The 26115-nt window shown below is 37.8% G+C and overlaps 3 protein-coding genes across 3 annotated transcripts; all 3 read right to left on the reverse strand.

Moving 5' to 3' along the window:
- Positions 1 to 206: 206 nt before the first annotated feature.
- Positions 207 to 3179, reverse strand: LOC131961178 (cyclin-dependent kinase inhibitor 1B-like). The gene is made up of 3 exons (XM_059326446.1): positions 2359 to 3179; positions 1821 to 1977; positions 207 to 1438 (listed from the first exon to the last, which is right to left on the reverse strand). The coding sequence occupies exons 1-2, from the start codon at positions 2780 to 2782 to the stop codon at positions 1832 to 1834; spliced, it is 570 nt and encodes a 189-aa protein (XP_059182429.1). The 5' UTR covers positions 2783 to 3179; the 3' UTR covers positions 207 to 1438; positions 1821 to 1831.
- Positions 3180 to 4595: 1416 nt separating this feature from the next.
- Positions 4596 to 7590, reverse strand: cdpf1 (cysteine rich DPF motif domain containing 1). Its single transcript, XM_059326043.1, has 3 exons — positions 7394 to 7590; positions 5921 to 6032; positions 4596 to 5494 (listed from the first exon to the last, which is right to left on the reverse strand). The coding sequence occupies exons 1-3, from the start codon at positions 7504 to 7506 to the stop codon at positions 5366 to 5368; spliced, it is 354 nt and encodes a 117-aa protein (XP_059182026.1). The 5' UTR covers positions 7507 to 7590; the 3' UTR covers positions 4596 to 5365.
- Positions 7591 to 8946: 1356 nt separating this feature from the next.
- Positions 8947 to 25700, reverse strand: pparaa (peroxisome proliferator-activated receptor alpha a). Its single transcript, XM_059326158.1, has 8 exons — positions 25602 to 25700; positions 23004 to 23216; positions 21767 to 21921; positions 15516 to 15654; positions 13898 to 14097; positions 12895 to 13161; positions 11321 to 11564; positions 8947 to 11237 (listed from the first exon to the last, which is right to left on the reverse strand). Exons 2-8 carry the CDS (start codon positions 23206 to 23208, stop codon positions 10993 to 10995), a joined length of 1455 nt encoding a protein of 484 aa, XP_059182141.1. The 5' UTR covers positions 23209 to 23216; positions 25602 to 25700; the 3' UTR covers positions 8947 to 10992.
- Between the last annotated feature and the right edge of the window lie 415 nt (positions 25701 to 26115).

Below are 26115 nucleotides of genomic sequence, written 5' to 3' on the forward strand. Positions count from 1 at the left end.
AGACTTAATAATTACTACAATCAGACTACCAGTTTACATGGGTGGATCACTTTAAGCCTGAAGTGTGTTTGTGAAGGGTGGAGCTGTTGTGTGCTATGCAATCAAAAATAGTGAGCACATGCATTTATTACACCAGCATTGCTTTTTAATCAATCAAACTGCAGATTGAAGAAGAGAGAGGAAAAAAATACAAAACACACAGGATATAAAATCGATTATTAGGCTCAGTTTTGCAACAGTTTATTTATCTTAAAAACAATATTGAAAATATATATTTACAAAATGTCGCTTTGGGAAGCTATACATACACCCACAACAAAAAGCTCAACATAAATAAGTTAGTATAATCTTTCAGTGTTTTTGAAAAAAAATAAAAAGGAAAAAAAAAAAGGCACACAAGTACACTTCAAAGTTTTACACCAGATGAGGCAGTGTCACTTTGTTTTTCTCCCCTAAAAAAAAAAGAAAGAAATTAACAATAGTGCAATTACATGTTCCACATGAATTCCACACCACAAAGACAAATCTTTGATTCACATATTTGCATAATAAGTAGCCCAGTGATTTTTTTAAACATATTTTATCTATGTTAACCTGGACTACACCACTTACTACAAGGGGTGGATTATGTGGCATAAAGCCACTAAAATATAAAGTCACCTAATTTAAAAATAAAAGCTAATTCTTAGGATTATTAGCAAATACTGTTAAAATTTGGTTGGATATTGCTCAGCAGTTTAGCCACCCTCCCGCCCCTCCCCTCAGCCCCAGAACAAAAGGAACAAACTTTGGTGGAGAAAAAAAAAAACTTAAACAAACAAACAAAAAATGGGGAAATAAGTAGACAATATTTGCATGTAAACTTTATCTGTCATGGCTGTTCCCAGTTAGATGGACCCTCAACTTACAGTGTGGCCATCTGGGCCTTCAAAAAACAAGATATATAACACTGGGACAAATAAAGCCATAGAATAAGTGAAGACATTTTGTTTCCACACAACCCTGACTTTTGTAATCTGCATTTTTTAACTTACATCAATTACCTGAATAATGACACAATATGACCACTTTAACAAAATAATATTTCTCTGTTGGAAATTGCACTGCAACTTCCCGAGTCAAATTCACACACTTATTCAAATACATTTAACAAAAAGGTATGAAAAGCATAATATGCTTTTATTTATGTGCTACATCTGAAACATAGGTAGTAGATAAAAAATGAGCAAAAATCCATTTGCACACTGCTACATTGTCTGCTGCTTCTGAGGCAATTTAATTGAAATGAGTGCCAAAACTTGATAGTGTACATATTCAGTGCTTGTGCAGCCTCTCCTCCTCCCTTCTTTAGGAAAAGGCCGCTTTTATATATTTTCTCTCCCATCTGTCAGATGATGAGAAAGGCTACAGTATTCCACCAGCAACAGGTCTCCCCGCTCTGTGGGACATAAAGAGGAAACAGCCTGTTGAATGGTGCAATTGAAAAAGCAGTTGCTCATGCTAGATATCCTTCATGCAGACACGCACACACACACACACACACACACACACACACGCGCGCACACAGGGTGAACAGTCATAGCACGAAGAGTTGTGGAAGATGAAAGAAAAAAACATGCAAGTTTGACTTGATGACGTGTAAGTGCTGTGTACAGGGCAGAATGTGTGTTTACAACTGTAACTGATGCTGGTGATAAACAAAACTCTATTTGCGTCCAATATGAAAGCCGATCGTTAGTATTTTACTAATCGAATACCTGTTTATTACCATGCATTCCGATTTTTTAATAACAGTGGAATTTTGAGAAATTATTTCTAACCTGGCAGCTTTTCACTGGTCCTCCGCGCTCTGCTCCGGCCTGCTGGGTCTCTCCTCCGCGGCTGTTACCGCCTGACTTCCTGCACCGGCCGACTGGTCTTCATCATCATCTTCGTCGGTATGCGACCTTTTACTCTGACACTCGCTGGAGCAGGGACCTGGCAGACAAGAGGAAAAGTTGTCAGGGTGTAGAGCTGCACGTTCATTTTTTTTTTTTTTTTTAAAGCACCTGACATCCTTAGCATATTGGAGAAATGCAACTGGCGAGATTTAAATATATATATTCTAACTACAATGCTATTCATAAACGCGGTTTTAATCTCCTAACCAATTGGGCATTACACTGCCACTATCATTAATAAAAACAGATTTACCGACTTATAAATAAATGATCGGCCCCCTCGGTGCTCTTGCACACTTGTGCTTGGGTGACCGACCGATCGTAGCCCAGGGTTGAACCCGGGACACAACTGTTGCTTCGCGCCTCTGCATTGCGGCACAGCGAAACAAAAATGCGTAGCAGCTTTAAGGCAAATCACCTGGAGCTCCTGAACTTGGTCTTTTTCTCGAGCCGTCTCTGGCTGGCTGATCCGGCTGCTGTTCACTCCTCCCCTCGGCAGAACACGAGTTGTTATCCCCGGGCAGGTCCTCCTCTCGCTGGGGTCGCTGGTTCTCGTGAGGCTGCCGGGCATAAAACTCCGGTGCGCCGCGGTCCTCCTGCCACTCGAAGTTGCCCGGAGAGAGCGGTCTCTCGTTCACCGGATCGAAATTATACCTCTCCGTAAAACGCTGCACATCTTCCTGTATCGAAGCCGTCACATACCTCCGTATCTCCTCTGGGTCGGGTCTGCCGAAAAGGTTTCTGCTCACCGAAGGTCTGACGTTGTCTGGCTGCCGCGCATCCACCCTCTCCACGGTCGGGCTCGCATTAGAAAGGCGAACATCTGACATTTTGTTGCACATATGACAAGGGAAAAAATACACAAACAACAACCCAACAACCGAAGCCTTTCAAACTTCTATTTCCAAGTAGTATTCCTTTAAAATGCGAGGGATGATGCGTGCATACTCCGCGCGTATCATCCAAAACGCGTACGCGCAAAAATGGAATAAAGCGTCTCCAAGGGCGCAGGGGGGTTTAAGAGAGCCACTCCTGTCAAGTCCGTAGTAAGGCTGATGCAAACAACAAGTCAAGTAATAACAGCCAACATGGCGTTAGAGGGAGCTATGAGTGAAGAAGAAAAGTTGACATCAAGGACTATTTAAACAGAGAAGCCGATTCATTGGTCTGCGCTCTAGGACCGCCCATTGAGCTCTCTTAAAGTCGAACAGGGGCAACAACAACACAGAGCTGGATTGGATTAACTCTACACATGAATATGGCCTAATTAATCTGTGTGATTAGTTAAATACATAAAGAAGGAAAGGAACAGAGGCTGTGGGTGTAAAGGAGTGCATTATCTCGTTTTATCGTTCCATTAGTAGGTGATTTATCACAGCAGGGATCAGGTCAACTGAACACCTACAGGTCAAAGATATCATTTGATCTCATTAATATCATTTGTATCTCTGTGATGCACTGTAAGATGTTCTGAATAAAAAACAACTCTAAACAGATTTATCTCCCTGCAGTAGTAGTAGTCTGAGGTCTTGCTCCAGGCTGGTAATACAATTGTAGAAATCAATCATCCAGTGATTGTTGGAGTGCTGACAGATATCTCTGCCTCATCTGTTTTGGTGTTACATAAATGGTTTAGGCACACTTGATTCAATCAGTGTAAATCCATTCAGATACAGCTTTGAGGCAATTGAAGGACAATGAGATACTAAAATGAGGTTTTATGCGGAAAAACAAGATTTTTAAAAAAGCCACAAACTTGCCTCCTGGCATACGATGACATCAGCTCCTGAGCAGAAAGCCTTCCGTCATCGTTGGCACGGCGCCTATCGCTGTCAGACTTTGCCACTGGTGCCACAGAGGTGGTTTGTGTGCTTCACTGGTTGTAATTGCTTGTGTGTGCTTGGAATTTAAACTCCAAGGAAACAAAGTGTTGCAGCTTTAAAAAGAAAAAAAAAGAAAAGAAAAAAAAATACCTTGAAATTCTGCACCATTTCCCTCTGGGGAGGTTCTTATTTTGCATCTTAAAAATTCCTGACATGAAATTTTATCTTGTATTCACGCAGAGACTTAAGTTATTTTCTGTACATCTCAGAACAGCATAGAAATCCTGGAGTAATTGAGTGAATGCATTGGCAAAAGTGAGCACTCCTTGTGCCCAGGAGTTCACAATGTCCCAACTTAAACTCTGCAGTGAATGTCGCTCTGCATTCCTCTTCAGCATTTGCCAGTAAAAATCACTGGGCCTGCCTTAAAGGCCATGCTGTTTCAATTAGCCCTCGAAACGTCAAATATCTCGTGATGAATACAGCGAAGCCATCTGTTATATTGATGTTATCGCCAGGATCACACTTAATCCATAATGTGTTTATGCTGCTGCAAACTGTGCACGATGTTGTACCGAGTGATCCCTGAGATGAAAACTGATTTTGATCAAAATGATTAAACGGAATGTGAGAAAAGGGGCGAGAGAACATTTTGTTTGCTTCGGGTTTGATACTGTAAAGCACGTATTTTGAAATGGGAGTAACTGTTTAACACTGCTAAAAGTAACAAGAGTGGGATGATGCAACTACAGCAGATTCTGTCACTAAACAAACATTAGTTACATATTAATTATGACCCTCGATTAAACAGTCACAAAACAACAGAGAAAGGTCACTGTATGCATCTTTTTTTATATAGTTTAAGATAACAGGAACACTTTTTCTTTTGACATCACAGAAGTCAACAATGAACCCTCTGACCATGGATGCAGAGTGATACACTCATAAAAAGATGCATTATGTCAACACAAACACGTTTGGCACGAGAGATAATTAGCCATATAAATGTTAATGTTACCATATGCTGAAAAGTAATAAAATTTGTTTTCTTACAAAAAAGGGGCATTTACAAGTACAAAGAGAAAATCTTGGCAAATTAGTATATTTTTTTCAGTTGTAGTGTTGAAAAGTTTTTACAAAGTAATTTAAACTGTTATATATGTTTAAAAAAACATTTTACAACAGAAAATTTAGAGCAACTGTGTACATACAGGACATGGCGTCAGATTATTCATTCGGAACCTTTTTTTTAATTGCTGCAAACCAGCAGGGCTGATCATCCGTCTGCAACCACAATCCATCAGGGGTCCGGCAACACTCGTCACGCCTGTTGCTTCTATAAAACTCTCTAGCAACAAATAAACAAATAACACTAGGATGGCCTAGTTTTACTAGACATGAGCATAAACTAGTATTTTTCTGATGTGTGGTGTAATTTTTAATAAAAGCTATGCTTCTAAAATACAGGATGTTTTGATCTTTATGGTGTTTTTGCACTTTGGTGCAGTATGGGTTTCATAGAAGTGTGCTGGTAAAGCACCTTGACACATTTCGGAGTTTTCTCTTCTTTCGGGGAGCACGTTATGGACTTCTTGTTCGATGTCAGGAGACGGCAGCCTTGGAGCTCTGCTTCTTCTTGGCCAGCTCGGCCTGGATCTGATGGGGGAACTGGTCTAAGTGCTTGTTCACACACTGCATGCAGAACCTCTTGGTGTAGAAGAGACTGCAGTCCTGAGAAAAACACTAAGTATCAGTGCTCTGTTTTCACATATGTACTCGACAAACTTAGTGACCTTTATTCCTGGGTTTAAAGTACATCTATTTGTGTAACTGGATTAACCGATCTCAGGGACATCAGTCATGAATGTCACTCAGTACATATAGATGTCACAAGATTGCAAAGTCATCTGAGGGAATCTTCCAAAGCACAGATGCACGTTTTATCAACTTCAAGGTCAACTCATGCCAAGTGGAAACATGTTACAGGAGAACAGCTCACTGTTCAAAGCAGGAATGGACATTAATTTGTAGCGGATAAGCACGTTCCTACGTTACTTTTCCTATGTGCATCAGGCATTAATCGTCTGATTACATTATCACATATTTTTAGTCTGTGGCAACCGCAGCCTGAAGCAGTTAAATATAAAGACGTCTTACCGATCCAACACAGACACACATGCTGCACAGGCTGCAGGTAGAGCCCAGAATGAGGAACTTCTCCTTGTCTGGACTGAAGGGGTCCTGGGTCACAAAACACTCCTCTAGCAACCTGGTGGACGACAAAAAATCAGGTATAAGTTGATGTATAAAGATATGAGGTTGATGTATACAGAGATTGAAGTGGTTCACCAAGAAAAAACTGACATGTTGCAGGAAAAACTTGCTAGAAATGTGACATCAATGGTGAAATGTAACACTGCATTTACCCCAGGACTGTACAATTCCTGGGGTATTTGTACTTTACAAGAGTCGTAAAATTTCATGCTACTCTCTATGTCTGACAGCTTTAGTTACTTTACACATTTTCATCCTCTGCCTGTCCTGTATAAAACATGCAACTCCAGATGTGTTGATTTTGATTTGTTGGGATAAACTGAAGGATAAAGTGTTCCTTCATGTGTCGAGAAAATCTCTTTAATCCTTGAGCTAAATAAACAACTTAAAAAACCATCTTGGACCTGCTGGAAAATGCATCTTCACAAGGCTGAAAATGGGTTATTTTTCTGACACCATGTAAAGCTGACTTTTCAGAGGTATCTGACTCTCACAGGACATCGATGCTACAATCTTTTTTGTAGAACATGATGCATTGCTGCAGATTAAACCAACCAACCAACAATACATAAACACAAAGTCTAAATATGTAACTGCAGTAAAATGCAACATACAGTCATGGAAAAAAATATTAGACCATTGTTTTCTTCAATTTCTTGTTCATTTTAATGCCTGGTACAACTAAAGGAACATTTGTTTAGGTACAAATGTACGACAACAACAAAATAGCTCATAAGAGTTTAATTTAAGAGCTTATATCGAGTCATTTTCCATGAGTTTTCTTGATAATAACCAAAATCATTATCAGGAAAACCATGGAAAATGGCTCCCAATCGTTATACATGTCCAAACAAATGTACCTTTAGTTGTACCAAGCATTAAAATTAACAAATTGAAGAAAACAAAGGTCTAATAATCCTTTCCATGACTGTATATACACACACTTTAAATATCTAACTGCAGTGTAATGCAACATACACATTTAAGCAGTAATATTAATCAGTAATATTAAAAACATCATTTATAAGAGTTAAACACTGACAGGGAACATTTTACTGCACAATGAACGACTTTTGATCCTTTTTTTTCGACTAATGGTTTTGAATGCAGGACTTTAACTTGTAGTGTATTGGAGTATTTCAGTGTGCTACTGCTACATTTACTACAGTAAATGCATGAATAGTCGCCCCACTGCTGTATAACATAATAACCTTTGTCTTTAGGGTTACTTTGCTGTCTAACTTTAGACATTTGAGTTAACTTTCCGTGCAGCCACGTAGCAGCTAGCTAACAACATTAGCTTCAGCGCAGCTAGCTCCACAGCGCTAACAGCAACACGAGATACTGTCCACTTACACAATGGCTCTGGTGTTTGGTGGTTTCTGGCCGTAGTAAGTAAAAGGGCTACTTAAACCACACAACTGGCATGTAAATGTTTTTTGACGGGTCTCACTTGTAGTTTGCTCCATCTTTCAAAAGCAGAAAATGTTACTTCCTTGTGTTCATATCGAGTCCAGTCGTGTTGTTCCGTGAAGTTTTAGCGACACCTAAAGGACCGGGGATGAACTGCAATAATTATTTTAAGTTGGGATGGCCCGCCCTACTCGGCCTCTGATTGGCTAGTGCTTGTTGACTCCGTTAATTTGACTGGTTATTTTATGGCACGGGGAAGTGGATTGGTTAAGGCCAGCATAAGAATATATGCACAAGCCAATCAGAAGCAGAGAAAGGCGGGTCATGGCTTTGCCATCATTAAATGAAGATTAATATACTTTTATAGTTGTTGTTTTTTGTACACAGGATTAGGATGCTTCAACATAATTATTGTCAGTGGTGGAAAAAGTATTCAGATCCGTTTTTTAGGTAAAAGTACTAATACCACACTGTGAAATGACTCCACTACAAGTAAAAGTCCTGCATTCAAAACTTACTTAAGTAAATGTACCAAAGTATCAGCATCAAAATCTACTTAAAGTATCAAAAGTAAAAGTACTCAATATGCAGAATGGACCCATTCAGATTGTTTACTATATTCTAAATATTATGATCAGATTATTTGTATTGATGCATTAATGTAAGCACTTTAATTTTGTACAGATAGGGCTCATTTTTTCTACTTAATATACTGTTATGAGGTTTAATTAAAAAAAAAATCTAATCACTTTTAATGAATCATGTTTTTTATGTTAAATCTTGACATGAAAAGTTACTAAAGCTGTCAGCTCAATGTAGTGGAGTAAAAAGTACAATAATTGCCTCTAAATGTAGTGGAGTAGAAGTATAAAGTTACAAGGAAATACTCAAGTAAAGTATGAGTACTTCAAAACTGTACTCAAGTACAGTGCTTGAGTAAATGTACTTAGTTACGTTCCACCACTTATAATTGTTAATATATATATTTCCATAGAAAATATGAAAATTTGGTGAAAATTGACCAACATGGATTATACTTACAGTAAAAATAATATTCTTAGACAGGGGTAGAAAAAGTCCTAAAATATTTCTGTAAAAGTAGCAATACCAGTGCAAAAATACATGCTACAAGCATTTACATTTTTATCTTATGTTGCAGTTGGTAAAAGTGAAGCTAATTTTAATTACTTGATATCATTGCTGGATAGTTCACAATAATATAGTAATGCACCATAATGTATTACTTATATTTTGTATCAATGATCTGAATCTGCAAAGTAACTAAAGTTATCATAGAAATGTACTGGAATATAAAATACAGTATTTTCCTTTGAGGTGTGGTAAAGTAGACGTAGAAAATAGCAGAAAATGGAAATACTCAAAAGAGGTGCAAACACCTTCAATTTTTTTGAAACACTGAATTTTAGGCCTTTATTAAATGTAAGCCATAATCATTATAATTAGAAGAAATTAAATAAATTAAGACATGAAATGTTTCATTCTGTGTGTAATGGATCTATATAATGTTTTTTTCCCACTTTTTGAATTTAATTACTGACATAAACTTTTCTATGATATTCTAATTTATCAAGATGCACCTGTATGCAGTAAAAAGCTATTAGCTACTTTATTTTAACATCTAAATCAGATGAACAGGTAAATAAGTCAGGGCATTACAAATAAAAGTTAAATATATTAGTTTATTTTTAACTACCACATGACATAATTCATTTTACTGACACAGCAAATGCATTTTTTACTGTACAGGATAAAAAATATAAACAGTTTCACTATAACCAGAAACAATGCTCAACGACTACATTGAGAGGTGAAGTTTAAGTACAGCACATGAGGCGCTCAGCTTTTCCTTTTGAGACCTGTTTCATGTCTGCAGATACTTTCACGGTGCTCACCGCATTCTTGTTATATTTACAAAATAAAACATAAACCAGCTTAACAGATTATTGTGTTTATGGTCAAAATATTCACTGGCCAATAATGTGTCTTAAAGGGAGGATTTGTACAAGGAGACTTCTGGAAGAAAAAGGGCTAGGTGAGCTATCATGTTGTGTTGGTTTTTATCAGTAGGATTAAGGATTAAAATAAATATATTACACATGAAATTACGATATTTTCAAATGATGGCTGCTAACAGTAAAAGTAAGGCTCACTTAACTTCATTGCCTGCTTAAAACACATGAATTCATCATGATTTGTGATGTGAGAACATTCCCTGATCCAACATGAAATAATTATACATCTATCCAATAATGATTATGTATTTGTTATGTGGTAAATATATCACGTGTGGTATGAATAGAGGAAATATGAGCATTAAGGCACTTGGTGAATACTGATGCAGGTGTTTCTTCAACAACTAATCTCAAAAAATGGTTGAGGGAGATGTGGACGATTTCAATAAGGCACAAGTACACAATGAAAGTATATGACGGCTATTAACCAAATCATACCAAATGTGCTAAATATTCATAATATTAGGAATATGCACAATAAACATTTGTTTCCTCCCACATTAAAACTGTTATGACTTCTCTAACTTGCCTGCTTTTTTTCCTTTTCTTTTTTTTCCACAATTCAATTTATTGTTTAAAATTAATATTCAGCATCAGTGCTGCTCTGAAACTGGTGCATAATGCTATCTATGGCTTAAGATCAAAACTTTTCTTCCCCCCTTTCATGCATGCCACCTACAGTCATGGAAAAAAAATATTAGACAACCCTTTTTCTTCAGTTTCTTGTTCATTTTTGGTACAACTAAAGGTACATTAGTTTGGATAAATATAATGATAACAACAAAATAGCTCATAAGAGTTTAATTTAAGAGCCGATTTGTAGACATTTTGTTGTTATCAGTATATTTGTCCAAAAAAATGTAGGGTGGTATAATAATTTATTCCATGCCACCTACAACAGCTGTCTTTACCCCCCGAAAAAAATGTATTTATGTTTGTTCCAGTAGAAAGTTTCCGTGTCTAACTGCAACCACTGCAGATCACAGCAGTGTGCACCCACAGAAGCTGCACAGCAAGCTACTTACAGTACATTGATATGCATGAAAATATGAGTAAATATTTATGGACACCCCATTTTTCTGAGTGTTATACAGGTGCATCTCAATACATTAGAATATGATTTAAAAGTCCATTTCCAGTAGTTCAAGTCAAATAGTCCCAACCAAGTATTGAGTCATATAGATGGACATACTTTTCAGAGGCCAACATTTCCATATTAAACATGCTTTTTAAAATTGGTCTCTTGTAATATTCCATTTTTTTGAGACATTGAGTTTTAGGTCTTCATTAAATGTAAGCCTTAATCATTATAATTAGAAGAAAACTGAATAAATGAAGACATGAAGTGTTTCATTCTGTGTGTAATGGATCTATATAATGTGTTATTCCCACTATTAGATTTGAATTACTGAAATAAATAAACTTTTCTATAATATTTTAATTTATTGAGATGTACCTGTACATAAATATTCTAATAAATGCCTCTGTTCATGACCATGTGCCATCACATCAGTACATGTCCCTGTAGATCTCTTGCAGGAGCGGGTGCAGCGACGTCTCCTCTGTTGTCTTGATGTCCTGCACCAACTGAGCATGCTCGGTGACCAGCTCCCGAAGGTCGGCCAGCTTCTGCAGCAGTCTGGGGAAGAGGAAGCTGTCGTCGGGGTGGTTGGCCTGCAGGTGGAGCCGCAGCGCCTGAACGATGCTCTCCTGCAGCCGCTCCACAAGAGGCACATCCACCAGGCCGGGGCGATCTGGAGGGGAGAAGTTTTTCTTAAAAATTTCACTCATTGTGGACGATGTGATTATGAATAATATCCCACACAGTATCAGTTACCTCCGCAGCAGATAATGGCTGCCACAAAAAGGGCCAGGTCGCTGTCTTCCAGTTCCAGGGAGTTGAAGCGTGTGGCAAACTGGAATTTTGGCTCCATCATGTCGCTAAATGGACGCCGGAGGCTCTTAAGGAACTCTCTGGTGATGAAGCCTCCGCCACGGGCCACTAGGAGGCCATCTTTGTTCATGCAGGAGGCCAGGAGGGTGAAGAGGGCTTCATAAACGCCGTACTTCAACAGAGTCACCTGAGGTAGGAAGGCCACAGCATGACTCAGATGTGCCTCTAAATTTTAGTGTTTAGAACTTAATGTCAAGAAAACAAAAGAACTAATCATCAACACCTCAGCACACAATTTCACCCATAACCCCACAGTGATCAACGGTGAATCCGTAGAAATGGTGGAGTCCATCAAATACCTCAGACTCATCCTGGACAATAAACTGAACTTTGATCATCACACCACTGACAGACACAAACGCTGCCACCAAAGACTCTCTGCCATCCACAAACTTAAAGCACTCTCTGTAGCCCCCCAACTTCTGTTATTACTTCACAAAAGCATAGTTCAATCCACCATCCTCTACTGTTCAACCTGCTTCCTTTTTTTTAATGAGTGTGTTTTATTTATTAGTTTTTGTTTGCAAATTACAGCAGATAAAACAGCAAGACATTGTTACAGGGAACAGAGCAAACTTTTTCTCCCTATTCCCCCTCCGATCCCCCCACCAGATAAGTATAAGAAAAACATGTTGAAACTATAAACACATGAAAATAAAGCAAAACCCCCCCAAAACAACAATGTAATGTATGTTATCTTTTCCATTGTCATGTTTGATGCCATCTCTTTAACCCATCTTCCAATTCTTGGTCCATCTCAACCTGCTTTTTTAACATGTTAACCACCTCAAACAGGAACACACTAGCATGCATTACACATCACACCTCCAAAATCATTGGTCTCCCTACCCCCCGACCTCTCTGACCTCAACAACACAGCCATCGCACACAGAGGGCCTATGGTGGAGGGTTAAATGTGATAAACGTGCTGGATTAAGTGTATATTTTTGTTGTGCCATGTTGTGTCTATATGTATACTGTGTCTATGTGTGTATATAGTATGTCTGTGGGACTTGTAAAGGCTGTCTGCTGTACGTAAATGCTTTTTTTTTTTACATTAAATTCCAGCAGAAACACATAGGCATACACAAGGAAGGAAGGAAGGAAGGAAAGAAGGAAGGAAGGAAGGAAAGAAGGAAACAAGGAAGGAAAGAAGGAAAGAAAGAAAGAAAGAAAGAAAGAAAGAAAGAAAGAAAGAAAGAAAGAAAGAAAGAAAGAAAGAAAGAAAGAAAGAAAGAAAGAAAGAAAGAAAGAAAGAAAGAAAGAAAGAAAGAAAGAAAGAAAGAAAGAAAGAAAGAAAGAAAGAAAGAAAGAAAGAAAGAAAGAAAGAAAGAAAGAAAGAAGGAAAGGAAGGAAGGAAGGAAAATTATCCATGTACTAGGCCTAAATTTTTCTTCCCGACTCCTCACCTGAGCACAGAGTAAGACAAATGAAGGATATAGCACCCCTAAACCCACCTGGTCATTCAGATCCAGGTCCTGGAAGCCCGGCACCGCCTTGGCAAACTCCGTCAGCTCTGTGACCGTCTCCACCGAGGTGCTCTGGCAGCAGTGGAAGAGCCTGGTTTCAGCCTCCCTTTGCTGGAGCTCCCCACACCCCACAGCCAGAGCCACATCCCCAGCCTGGAGGCCGCTCTCTGCTTCCGGACTGTCACCGTTTACCATATGGGCAGCTAACGTCCTCTCTGCCAGCTGGAAAGTCTCCATGTCGTGTATGATGAAAGGCTGAAGACAGAAAAGAGACTGTTGTAGGTGAGGATATTCTTTATTGTGTTTAGATATACAGTCATGGAAAAACTTATTAGACCACCCTTGTTTTCTCTAATTTCTTGTTTATTTTAATGCCTGGTACAACTAAAGGTACATTTGTTTGGACAAATATAATGATAACAACAAAAATAGCTGATAAGAGTTTAATTTAAGAGCTGATATCTAGACATTTTCCATGGTTTTCTTGATAATGATTTTGGTTATTATCAACAAAACCATGGACAATGTCTAGATATCAGCTCTTAAATTAAACTCTTATCAGCTATTTTTGTTGTTATCATTATATTTGTCCAAACAAAACACAGTTCAAGGTTCAAGGTTTTTATTTTGCCACTTGTGAACAGACCACAGTCCAAACACATAGAATTTTTTGTGCAGGGCTCTCTCGTGGTCAACAAAGAAAAACTTCAATAAGGAGAATAAATATAAAATATAAAAATATACAAGGGTGTCAGTTCAAAATATGGACATTATATACAACATCATAAAATAAGGCAGTTTAATAAGAAAAATATAAATACACTGGTTCTGGGGTGGGGGTGGGGGGGACAGAGAAAGATAATAATAGTTGCAAATGTTTGTCAGATGTCAAATATATACTTAGTTGTACCAGGCATTAAAATAAACAAGAAAAAAACAATGATCTAATAATGTTTTTTCAATGACTGTAGATTACTATTTTTTCATTTACCGGCTTGCTGGTCTTTCCGGTGAGTATGAGCCGAGCTTTTGCTTTGTTCATGTTGAAGTTCTTCATGTAGGCTTCGTGGATCTGCCCCACCAGAATCTTGTGGTCGGCCAGCATGGGGCTTGCCACCTCTTTCTCCACCATCTTGCTTACTGCCTTCAGCTTTAGCTTCTCCGCCTGCGGCATCCGACCAAACCGGATGGCTGGTGCATAGAAACATTAGGTTTGTTATTCTATATCTAACCTACACACAGAGACAACAGATACATCCTCCTACAGAAAACATGCATGTGCAAGCATTCGCCCCCAACAGATCTGGCGTTCTCTTTTCCAACATGTCGTACTGCTCTCAGGTTTCTAATGCTGCTCTGTCTGCAGTGGGAGGCCATTGCAACAAACCCAATGACCCTTCAGCAGTCAGTGCAGATGACGGGCCAGATGTGGAGCTATATGTGCCTGTGTTTTCTCAATGTCAAGCAGGCTCTGGCAGGACGTTGTCCTATAAAGACCCAGTCAATGTAAAGCATGTTAAACTGGAGCCAAATCACATTAGAACACGTCCTGCTGTTGTTGAGAACACATACCGGTGTCGACTGAGGACGTGGTGAGCAGAGTTTTATGTAACGGCAGTCATGATGCTTACTTTCAGTGTTATACACAGTCGCCCATAAAGTTGGAATAACATTTTTTCAGATACAATCCTCTGTTAATTGCGGTTTCATTTTCATTGTGATTTGTTTGGAAGAGATTTATTAGTAAAGTTTTGAGAAGATATACACTTTATCTCTCAAGAATAAATCACATTGTCACAATCATTTCATTGAAAGAGGTAAAAAAAAAAATGTATTCCAACTTTATGGGCAACCGTGTTAAGTTAATACTGCTATGAAAGATAATGTAACACATACGGTCAAGGAAAAACTTATTAGACCACCCTTGTTTTCCTCAATTTCGTGTTCATTTTAATGCCTGGTACAACTAAAGGTACATTTGTTTGGACAAATCTAATGATAACAACAAAAATAGCTGATAAGAGTTTAATTTATGAGCTGATATCTAGACATTTTTCATGGTTTTCTTGATAATGATTTTGGTTATTATCAATAAAACCATGGAAAATGTCTAGATATCAACTCTTAAATTAAACTCTTATCAGCTATTTTTGTTGTTATCATTAGATTTGTTAAAAACAGATGTACCTTTAGTTGTACCAGGCATTAAAATGAACAAAACATTGAAGAAAAAGGGTGGACTAATAATTTTTTCCATGACTGTGTTTACTCTCTTACAAATGTATTAAAAGGTACATTCACAAACAGTAAAACCAAGTGAAGACATTGCAGAAATGCCTTAAACCAGCATTATTTTAACCAGCAGGGGACGACTCCCCTGGTCGCAAAAAGAAATCTCACTGTATAGAAGTCTATGAGAAAATTACCTGACTTCTCACTTGATTTATGACCATATTAAATTCTGTTTACCGACTTTATGACTCATGACACTACATTTACATTCTTCTTCTTATTATTTTCTATCCTGCCAATGTCACTTATGGCCGTTATGTAACGAGGGTTGCACTGACAAGCTTTTAACTGTAAATATTGAAGGTTTCAGGTCTTACCATTGTGGGACATGCCTACAGAGAGGCACTTGTGGAATCTGCAGTACTGGCACTTGTTGCGGTTCTTCTTTTGGATTTTGCAGTTGCGTTCACACTTATCATACTCCAGCTTCAGCCTGATGGTCCTTCTGAAGAAACCCTGGTTGAGACAGAATGACACAAGTAGCTATCTTCTTCTGCGAATAAGATTGTATGATCAGATTCAAGTACACTGTAAAAAAGATAAACAATAGCTACTCAATAAAATTGAGGCAACAGATTGCATGCAATATTATTTATTAAATCTAACTAGGTTACAAGTTGAGTTAATAACAACTTAACAGGAAGTGCCTGTCGATTCAAAATGGACTAATTCTATTGTGTTGCATTCATTCAAAATTCTCTTGATTTAGAATTACATACACATACAGATTATATTTAACATGATCAAAATAAGTAGATTCTATCTCAAACATTTTTATATTAAAGTTACTTAAACAACTGCCTCAAAATCAAGGACGCATTTATATTTAATACATTTTATCAAATATATTAAGTAAAATTAAATGACTACAAAAAACCCTCATTCTCCTTTTACTTCAGCCCATATAGAAACCAGTTAAAGGTATAATGAATAACTTTACCCTTAAATGTCTAAAAATGACTAGACCTATGTTATTGACTTTATATTCACTTTGAAGCCCCATTTTTACAATACACTTCAGATTTTGGTAATTTTTAATTTTAACTACAGTCATGGAAAAAAATACTGAACCATTGTTTTCTTCAATTTCTTGTTGATTTTAATGCCTGGTACAACTAAAGGTACATTTGTTTGGACAAATATAATGATAACTACAAAAATAGCTGATGAGAGCTTAATTTAAGAGCTGATATCAAGACATTTTTTCATGGTTTTCTTCATAATAACCAAATCATTATCAAGAAAACCATGGAAAAATGTCTAGATATCAGCTCTTGAATTAAACTCATGTGAGCTATTTTTGTTCTTATCATTATATTTGTCCAAACAAACGTACCTTTAGTTGTACCAGGCATTAAAATGAACAAGAAAGCAAGGAGAAAACAATGGTTTAATAATTTTTCCAAGACTGTACATATTTTAACTGGGTGAAGGTTTTTAGTCCTCCAAGTCAGTCCAGTCCCTTTGCCTACCAGGTCAGAAATGACCCACCCTTGTCAAACATCTCTGATAACGTCTACTGATTGTATTTCATACAATATTAAGCAAGTACTTTACTTTGCAATGAGACTCTTTTGTTATTTTGTTCACCTCTAGATTTTATGTGCACCTGCCCGACATGTTTGTTTAACAATGCTTTTGGCATCCCAATCACTCTGGTGCAGTGATCCCATTACATTGACGTGATTAGACCCTGTTATTCTTGGTTGCAATTGTAGTTATTACTATAACTATTTAGGAGACAAGGTCATTTTAATAACTCCTATTTTAAGCATGAGTAAGGCTGCGTAGACACATACAACTGCAGCACTTCATAATACTGTCCATGCACCGTGCACTTTAAGCTCTGGTCGGATCAGTGTTATATAACATCTTGAGTTACATTATATCTATATTTAAAGGGAGATGTGCTCAAGGTGTATAATAAAGCTCTGGCCTTTCTAAAGAAGAGCCCTGATTGGACAAGACATCCTGCTCACTGAGATACAGGGCAGTGGGCCAGCACATGCTAACAGTAACAGATGTCACACATGTGCAGAAACATATGATCCTTTGACGCACGCTCTTACACACCTATGCATCGATGTAATGTCAGTCAGGGCATTCCTCATCCCTCACTGTCAAGAAGGCAATATGGATTTTCTGGCGCTATATCTTTAGCCACATGATCACGCAATATGTCAGTGAGTATTGTACGAAAGGTCTTGTCTGCCTTCATGTTGAAAACACATTGTTATTAAGGGTTATTATGTGTCACACATCACTTTTCGTGGTATTTTTAACCAAAAAAAAAAAAAGTGTTTTGTGTGGAGAACTGGGACAAGAAAACACAGAGGAGAGACCAGACATATGATAGTCATCAAAAATACATTACAAAACAACAGAAGAACACAAGGAGGAAAAACCAGATGTCTGGGTTTACAGCATGCATGTGTTTGCATGTCTGTGTACGAGTGTACAGACACAACCAGTAATTTACTGTGATATATAGCTGTGAGTAACAAGCTGTATTGCATAACTCTTGCTTTAGGGCAAACGTCTTTTAGTGAAGCCGAAGTCTGAAAAGTGGATCCACTAATGGCCAGCAGGGGGCGACTCCACTGGCTGCAAAAAGAAGTCAGATTGTAAAGAAGTGAAAATGACCCTACTTCTTACTTAATTTAACATTTTCCTAAAGAGTTTATGCTCTCAATCACTTGTCTCAAGTCTTCTTCATTACAGCATAATCTTATTTTGTAAATTATGATCCCATTTTGAGTAAAATAGACTTTGAGCGTGGCTTCCTTGTAATTGACAAGTCGCTACCGTGGTAACCTTTTCACTGTGTGTTTTCTGTTTATCAAAATTAAGTTAATTTTAACATTTTCGTTACCTAAATGAAAAAATGTCTTGTTTATCATTTGGTTGTACTAAAAGACAGTCTAAAGAGTTTGTCGTTTGTTTTATTATATTTTCCCCTCTTTCATGGAACAATTTTCAAAAGGACTTGAAACTGTCTGAACTGATCACAATTGGCGATTTTAAAGGACAAAGAAATCTCTTCCCTTGGTCAGTGTGACTGCTCCTTATAAGTCGGCTACTGAAGCTCACTCATTTGTATTTAATTGTGTATGATAACTGATAAATGTTGTAACTTGTTTATGCTGCTTTCTTGGCCAGGTCTCTCTTGGAAAAGAGATTTTTTTTAATCTCAATGAGACTTTTACCTGGTTAAATAAAGGATATATATATATATATATATATATATATATATATATATATATATATATATACTTATATACATATATACACGTATATATATACACGTATATATATATATATATATATATATATATATATATATATATATATTTATATATATACATATATACATATGCATGCATGTACAATGAGAGTGCGACAATAAATACAAATACTTAGGCAAGTAAGTCACCCTTTTAACCACTTCTGATTAAAAAAACAACAAAAACAGCCAAAATGAAGTTGAGGCTTCATAACTGAAGTACACAAACCAATGGGGGACGTCACAGTGACTACATCCACTTCTTTTAAACAGTCTTTGAGTCATCTTGGTGGCACTCCTGTTTAAAATTTCTACTTAATGAGCAAAGATGATTAACCTTCCCATTACTGAGGGCTTTCACTGACTGTCCTGCAGCTCTAAACGTCCCATACAAATGTCATACCATCATCACCACAGACTTGATCCCTTGCACCGTGGCATCACAGCACATTCCAGTCACATTCCCACTACTGAGCGCTCCTCTCTTAAAGCGAGGTGTTGAAAGTGATATGCAGAGCCTGTCGAGCATGGAGACCGCGAACTGTGACTGCTACATATCACAAGCCAGATTTTTCCATGATGCTGCAATATCATCAGTCAGAGCGCTGTCAAAATACACCTCTCACATGTGCGCCGTCCAACAGCTTCAGCATCATCGTGTCCCTGCTTTAGAACAGCAGCGGTCTGACACGAGGGCCGACAAGATTAGAGTTATTTATGTTGATTCTGATTCGCATGTGGGTCATAAAGCCGAGCCACTCAACAACACACAGATGTGCATTGTGCAACTGACAGAACCTTCTGCAAAAATGGAAATTGTCCAAACAAAGTCCATCCAAGTGTCTCGTATGGATAAGAGGAGGAGGAGTGGAAAAACAGTCTCCAGTAAGGTTAAAAAAGTGATTATGAAAGAAACAGAAAGAGGGAAACACAAGTAGCAACTCTCATTTCGATGAACATACTACTCTCTCTCAATGCTGAAACCACAGAAGTGAGTCTCAAACTTGTGATGTCAGTCATCAAGTATAAAAACCAGAGCAGCTCCAAAGACAATGCATGGCAGATGGATTTTCTGGACCCACAGAATTTTCTTTTTAATACCAAAAATAAGCTTTATTCCACTATATTTTTCTCAGAAACACAAAATGCACCTAGAACAAACTAACTTTTATGTAGTTTTATTAGTATTTGTATGTACGTTTTTACGACTGCTTGTTTGAGTGTTTTCACACTAAATCTTTTTATTGAAAAACCAAGAGTAGTGACAATGACTTATCACTAATGTTACAAAAGATTTATTTTTTTTTATACACACACAAACCACCCCCCAACCACCCAACCACCCATCCCCCCACCCCGACTGGACCAAGATAATAATAACAACAATAATTAAAAAAATTAAAAAAAAGCAAAAAGAGAAGGCTTAGTTTTAGGTGTCATAGACATACATACACCTAAATAAAATTAAAAAACAAATAAATAAATAGAATTTCAATAAGGGACAACATGACTTCAGAGCTCTGTATGACCGGTCAAGTGTGCCTTACTGTGGGCCCAAACCGCAAGACTCTATAGACTCCTGAAATCTTCCAATTTAGTCCATCAATGTCTTGCGAAGCTCTTGGAGATTACTGAAGTATGACAAAAGAGGTTCCTAAACAGATTGAAATTTGTCTGAGCATCTTATTGCAATTTTAATCTTCTCCGAAATTTGCCTTCGTGCCAGCAAAGAGAGAAATGCTATTATGTTGAGTTGCTTCTTGGTCATGATTGTTTCCTCATTTGGTACAGCAAATAATGGGACTGAGTGTTTTATTGTTGATTTTGTAAGGTGACCTCGAGTGTTCAGAAAGGCGCCCATTATTATTATTATTATTACTAACATCTAACCCCATTCATGTCTATGGGGCAGTTCTGGACTTTATACTTGATGACATCACACATTTTTAGCTCTCTAGATTTGGGATTTGGTTGAGAGTTGGTCATGTTTACTTATAGTTTTAGGATTGTCCTAAACCATAGGAATAACATTTATGAATTTTGAAATTTGGTGTTGGTCCCCTTTAAAACAGGCAAGGTCACAAGTTCAAAAAGTCATGCATAAATAGCAAACAAAGGCTCAGATTAGCAGCAACAACCTGCTGTCGGCTTAGAGAGGTATGTGACTACTACAAGCTCACATGACTTGACAAACAATGCCGTGATGTTCTAGTAACAACATGTTCTCATTATCCATGTCCTCTAATGACATTATTGTTCTCCTTAAAATCTCAACAATCTCTGAAATCTGTCCAGACTAATTAAGACCTTTTTGATTTTTTCTTTATTATGATTAAACCTGTCAAAAACTATACATGGAAACTAAATTTCCCTTTTCATCAAATCCCCAAAGACGTCTCTGTAAGATGATAATATTAGTATTAAGCAGGGCAGGGCTCTGGGCCAGCAGCAGCGCCGTGTGTGTACGTATGTGTGTGTATTAACGTCTTTCAGTTTAGGCTCTGAGCCAAGCAGGCGAGAGGTGGCAAGTCAACCAAGGCCACCATGTCCCCCATGTCACATGACCTGGCTGCGTCTCTTTGAAACTTTCCACTGGCCTCCAGGTCAGGCGCCTCCACATGCCAAGCTTTGTATGTGTCTGGGCGTGCATGTCGTGGTGCAGGCATGCATGTGCATGAGTACACATGAGAGACAAACATTTGCCTTTGCAGCACACGTTATCAATCTGAATGGGATTGTAGCCATCTTTATATTTACATACGTGTATGTCCTCTCTCATATTGATATGTACAGCATGTCAGTACATGCATACAATATGTACTCTAACAGGCTGTATTAAGTCTCTCACCTTGCTATGATTTAAGTAATTAAGTTAATACTGTTATGAAACATAATGTAACTTATTTACTCTACAAATTTACAAATGTATTAAAAGTCAAATTCGCAAGCAATAAAACCAAGTGGCAACCTCTGAGTATGAAAAATGAAGAAATTGTGTAAATGCCTTAAACCTGCATCATTTTCTAATGACCAGCAGGGGGCGACTACCCTGATGTCAAAAAGAAATCTCACTGTATAGAAGTCCATGAGAAAATGACCCTACTTATCAAATGGTTTATGAGCACAGTAAATTATGTTTACTGACTTTATGACTCATAACACTACATTTACATTTAACATTACTTTATATTTACATACATACATGTCCTCTCTCAATTTGATATGTACAGCATGCCAGTACATGCATACAATATGTACCATAACAGGCTGTATTAAGTGTCTCACCTTGCAGCCCTCACAGGCATGCACCCCGTAGTGAAATCCGGAGGCCTTGTCTGAGCAGATCCGGCACTCCAGGTTGAGGGTGCTGAAGCCCTCCTCCGGACTGGGAGCTGCTCCACACACCCCCGACGACGGACTGGAGGCTGGGGTCAACGTGTCTGCAGCAACACAGAAAAGCAGAGAGGAGACAACAGCTAGTGATTAAATTGTTTGAAGAAAGTAAATCTAAATTCACACATGCTCTCTGGAAAAAAGTTTGATCCAAGCAAAAAAAAAATCCAGTAATAACCCTAACCCTAACCCTAAACCCAGTAATTTAACCTCATAGAACACGGTAGATTCTGGTCTACTGCTGCCTTGGTCAGTTAGTTTGTTTGTGTTATTGTGTGACTTTGGTGAATCCTTGAATGAACCCTTTAAAACGTAAAAAATATGCAATAACACAAACAAACTAACCCAAGTCTTGAGGTAAAATTACTGTTTTGTCAATAGAGTCTGGTGGCTTTGAAGTGAGCATTGATAGCGGCTTCAGTTCACCTCAAGTAAACTTGAACAGGGCTGTCTGATGGCAAGATAGAGCAGTAAAAATATTCTCAATATAGCATGCACTTAAACTGATATTGATTTTGACTATGGATAAGGACCTTATACAACCGAATTTAAAAAATCCAAACATTCTGGCTTGTGATAAGCATGTTGAAGCACAAACAAACAACCTTTAACAGTGTAAACTGGCTGAGAAAGTATAAGTTTAATATTAACAGCATAATACCAGGCAACAGGAGAAAAGTAAATAAACTCTGCTCTGTCACAGTGGCTGTAAAAATACTATAATGTGTGACTTAAAACTTATAAGAACAACATTAATATTACATTCCTAACAGATGAACTATCACTGTGATGGGAAAACAAGATTTGTAACTTAACAGAAAGTATATTTCACTTCATACCCTGAGGACATGTTGCTCAGGAATATAAGGTAAGTGTCCCCTGCAGACTGAAAGAGTTAATGTGTCTCCATAACATTCCAGTAGGCTCATTTTTCAAAGTGCTCATGGCGAGACACAGAGCGTAGGATCTAATCTTCTGTTATCAGACACAGTGTTTTACCTCTTTAGTGAATTTACATACAGCACAATGGAGCCAAAAGGTCAGAATGTCAGTGTTTTACCTTTTTAACATGAGTGTTCATGCATTTTGTGACAATTTCTTCCAACCGCAAAGCCACTCAGCTACTCACCAAGTCCGATAGAGCTCTCAGACCCTGAGCCAGTGCTGTGGTACGCCGGGAAATCAAATCCCATCATGTCGTCTTCTATAGACTGTGAGATGTCATGAAGGTCCTCCATCAGGTCTCCACACAGTGGACTGTCCAGCAGGGAATCCCCAAGTGGGGACGGGGGGCTGAAGAGATCCCCTGCCATGGTGGAGGAACAACCCCTCATTCAGCAGACTGAGATAAGAGCAGAGAGACAGTTTGGAGGAGGACAATGGGTGATAATCTGATTTAAAAGACTTTAGATTGGTTGTGAGTTTCAAGACGCCCACCTCTGGAAAAAAAACCTTTCTATAGTTTTTAGATCAGCAAACCTCTGGGGGATTTTTGTTTTTTGTTTTGTTTGTAGAACAAGAACCTGCTATTCTGTTGCATCTATCACTGGCTTTTCAGACCGTTTTGAGTTTCATTTCAAGTCAGTGACAATGGTTTTCGTTCACAAATGTGATATCACACCTCGATTTTCAGGTATCACATTACACATGTTGTTGTTTCATGATTGGTCATTTAACTTGCCAGAACATTTAAGATTCTGTTATTTAGAATTAAACTTAAATAACATATAAATAGTTTTATGGCATTCGTTCAGGAAATTATTACATATATGGATTATAGATATATATATATTAGAGAATATATCTTGAAAGCTGAGAGGTTTCACTTTTTTTTGCACTAAAGAAAAATAAAAAATAAAGCTAAAATAAAAACAAAATATATTTGAATAATTCCTTTGTCTTTTCCTATTTGTTTGATTATTTTTTAAAACATTAAAAAGGTCAATTGGGTGTGGTGTAAAAAGAGATCTAGTTATAAGACCAGCCCTAACAGCCCTAACAGTTTTTAAAAAAAATGCAAACAAATTTGATTAAAATAAATAAGATCAAATATGTTAAAGGGCACTACCACAACATACTGAAAACTCCTTAACATATTCATAGCTTTGGTAAATATATATTATATATATTAAATGATATCTTATTCCCATCAGTAACTCATCTTAAATGAGCAAAAGTGCCTTACAAATATGAACAAATGTCAAAATGAAAGAAAAAAGCCTGATGTGTTGTGCTGTGGGGACAGGTATAATATCTGAGGTGAGTTCATAAAGTGAAGGTGGTTGTTTGATAAGTGAACCATGGCCACAGAGTCAGCAGTGCCACATTATTCACAGATTAAATTCCAACCTGTCCAGCCAAAGTACACAACCTGCAGTTTGTTTCAGAGCTCTCACTGTGATTTATTGGCCGACTCTGATGCTCCTGAGTGACTACACACTGTGCATCGTAGTCACTTTCTCTCTGTTACATTACTTTCAACAAAGACTGGACTGTCTATCTGTTCAACTGCCCGTCTGTCCTCTCACACTGGATCTAAAAGTATGTGTGGGAGGGAGTTTGGTGGAGCTCCCAGCTGCTCCCAGCGGGGTAAAGGACATCTGTTGGAGCCATCCCACAACATCAGAGCACCAGGACTCATGTTCTATAAGGCTCCCTCACAACTTCCACTGATTCATCACAGCGGATGTGACTGTTGTTCTTCTATACATTATAACAATAACTTCAAAGGCCTGGAAAACCTCCATGTATAAGTGATGATGTGATCATGAACACACAAATTGTAGGATTAAGCATTGATGGATTACTGAATGGGCCCACAGGGCACGGGCCCCCGGGGCTAAAGGTGTCAGGGGCCTTTGGCCTTCACCTACAAAATGTCACTCAAGAGACACGGCGAACCAGGAGGAGATTCAAATGAACACGTAGAAACATAAAAGACTAAAAAGAGACCAAAACAATCAATAAGAGATTGCCAAAACCAATAAAACGTGGCATTTAAAATACAAAACAACCACAAAGAAACATGCAGCAACTACAAAGAGTTGCAAAACAACTACAAAAAGGACAAAACAATTACAGAGAAACATAAAGCGACTAAAGGCAAGAAACAACTACAAAAAAGACTAAACTACAACAAAGAGACACAAAACAACTCCAAAAAGGACAAGACAACTACAAAGAGACATAAGGCAAATAAAAAGAGACATAAAGAAACTCCAAAGAGATACAAAACAACAGTAAAAAAAAGGACAAAACAACTACAAAGAGACATAAGGCAAATATAAAGAGACATAAATCAACTGCAAAGAGACACAAAACAACTACAAAAATGACAAAACTACTACAAAAAGGACAAAACAACCACAAAAAAGGTTTGTAGCAACTACAAAGAGGCACAAAACAACTTCAAAAAAGACAAAATAACTACAAAGAGACATAAGGCGACCAGAAAAAAACCCAAAAGAAGTATAAATCAACTACAAAGAGACACAAAACAACTCCAAAAATGACAAAACTACTACAAAAAGGATAAAACAACTACAATGAGACACAAGGCAAATATGAAGAGACATAATATCAACTACAAAAGGACAGAACATCCACAAAGAGACATAAAGCAACTGAAGGCTAAAGTAAAAGATAGAAATTCTTCCCCCTTAACCTTTGCTCTTACAGAACTACAATACAATTTGATCTTTGTTATAATTCAAACAGAGTTACTCACTGAGATCTTTCTGATGTAACACCCAGAGACCGGCTGTGGGACCATCACAGAGCTCATGTTAGCTCAGTGTAAAACCTCCGTTTATACAGCTGCACATATCTGTAAGCCCAGCAGGGAAGACACTTGAGATTGTGCAACTTTTAACTTTCGCTGTTAAACCTTGACTTTAAGTGGCTGAACACAACAATTAGGTAATAAGCTGTGTTTGTCTGTGAACACGGGCCACATGGTGAGGACGTGATTGATCAAAGCATGCTTGTTCTTGTTGATCTAGTCTTTGGGTTGCAGCATCCCAGGGGACAGGCCCAGACAGAATGCCAAAATTGTGCAAGATAGTGAGTGTGAGGAGCTGTAGGCTTGTACCGACAGTATGCTGAGCACCGTATGTGCACTGAGAGAGCGCACGGACTGAGACAAGTGTTGAATAACTGTTGTCTGACTGGTTGGTTGAGCTGCTTTTCTCTTGCGAAACAATAAACAGCATTAGAACAGAGTGCATTGAGTTCATCTAAAA

This window comes from Centropristis striata, chromosome 22, assembly GCF_030273125.1.
Source record: "Centropristis striata isolate RG_2023a ecotype Rhode Island chromosome 22, C.striata_1.0, whole genome shotgun sequence".
Lineage (NCBI taxonomy): Eukaryota > Metazoa > Chordata > Actinopteri > Perciformes > Serranidae > Centropristis > Centropristis striata.

What these genes read in the sequence shown, in the direction of transcription:
- LOC131961178 (XM_059326446.1), bottom strand. Translation starts at nt 2,782, where the DNA reads ATGTGCAACAAAATGTCAGATGTTCGCCTTTCTAATGCGAGCCCGACC. An exon ending in ACCAAGTTCAGGAGCTCCAG is followed by an intron (nt 1,978 to 2,358) that starts GTGATTTGCCTT and finishes CTTGTCTGCCAG; the next exon opens with GTCCCTGCTCCAGCGAGTGT.
- cdpf1 (XM_059326043.1), bottom strand. Translation starts at nt 7,506, where the DNA reads ATGGAGCAAACTACAAGTGAGACCCGTCAAAAAACATTTACATGCCAG. An exon ending in CCAAACACCAGAGCCATTGT is followed by an intron (nt 6,033 to 7,393) that starts GTAAGTGGACAG and finishes GTCGTCCACCAG; the next exon opens with GTTGCTAGAGGAGTGTTTTG. An exon ending in TGTGTGTCTGTGTTGGATCG is followed by an intron (nt 5,495 to 5,920) that starts GTAAGACGTCTT and finishes TGTTTTTCTCAG; the next exon opens with GACTGCAGTCTCTTCTACAC.
- pparaa (XM_059326158.1), bottom strand. Translation starts at nt 23,208, where the DNA reads ATGAGGGGTTGTTCCTCCACCATGGCAGGGGATCTCTTCAGCCCCCCG. An exon ending in TGAGAGCTCTATCGGACTTG is followed by an intron (nt 21,922 to 23,003) that starts GTGAGTAGCTGA and finishes GTGTTGCTGCAG; the next exon opens with ACACGTTGACCCCAGCCTCC. An exon ending in CCGGAAAGACCAGCAAGCCG is followed by an intron (nt 13,162 to 13,897) that starts GTAAATGAAAAA and finishes TTCTGTCTTCAG; the next exon opens with CCTTTCATCATACACGACAT.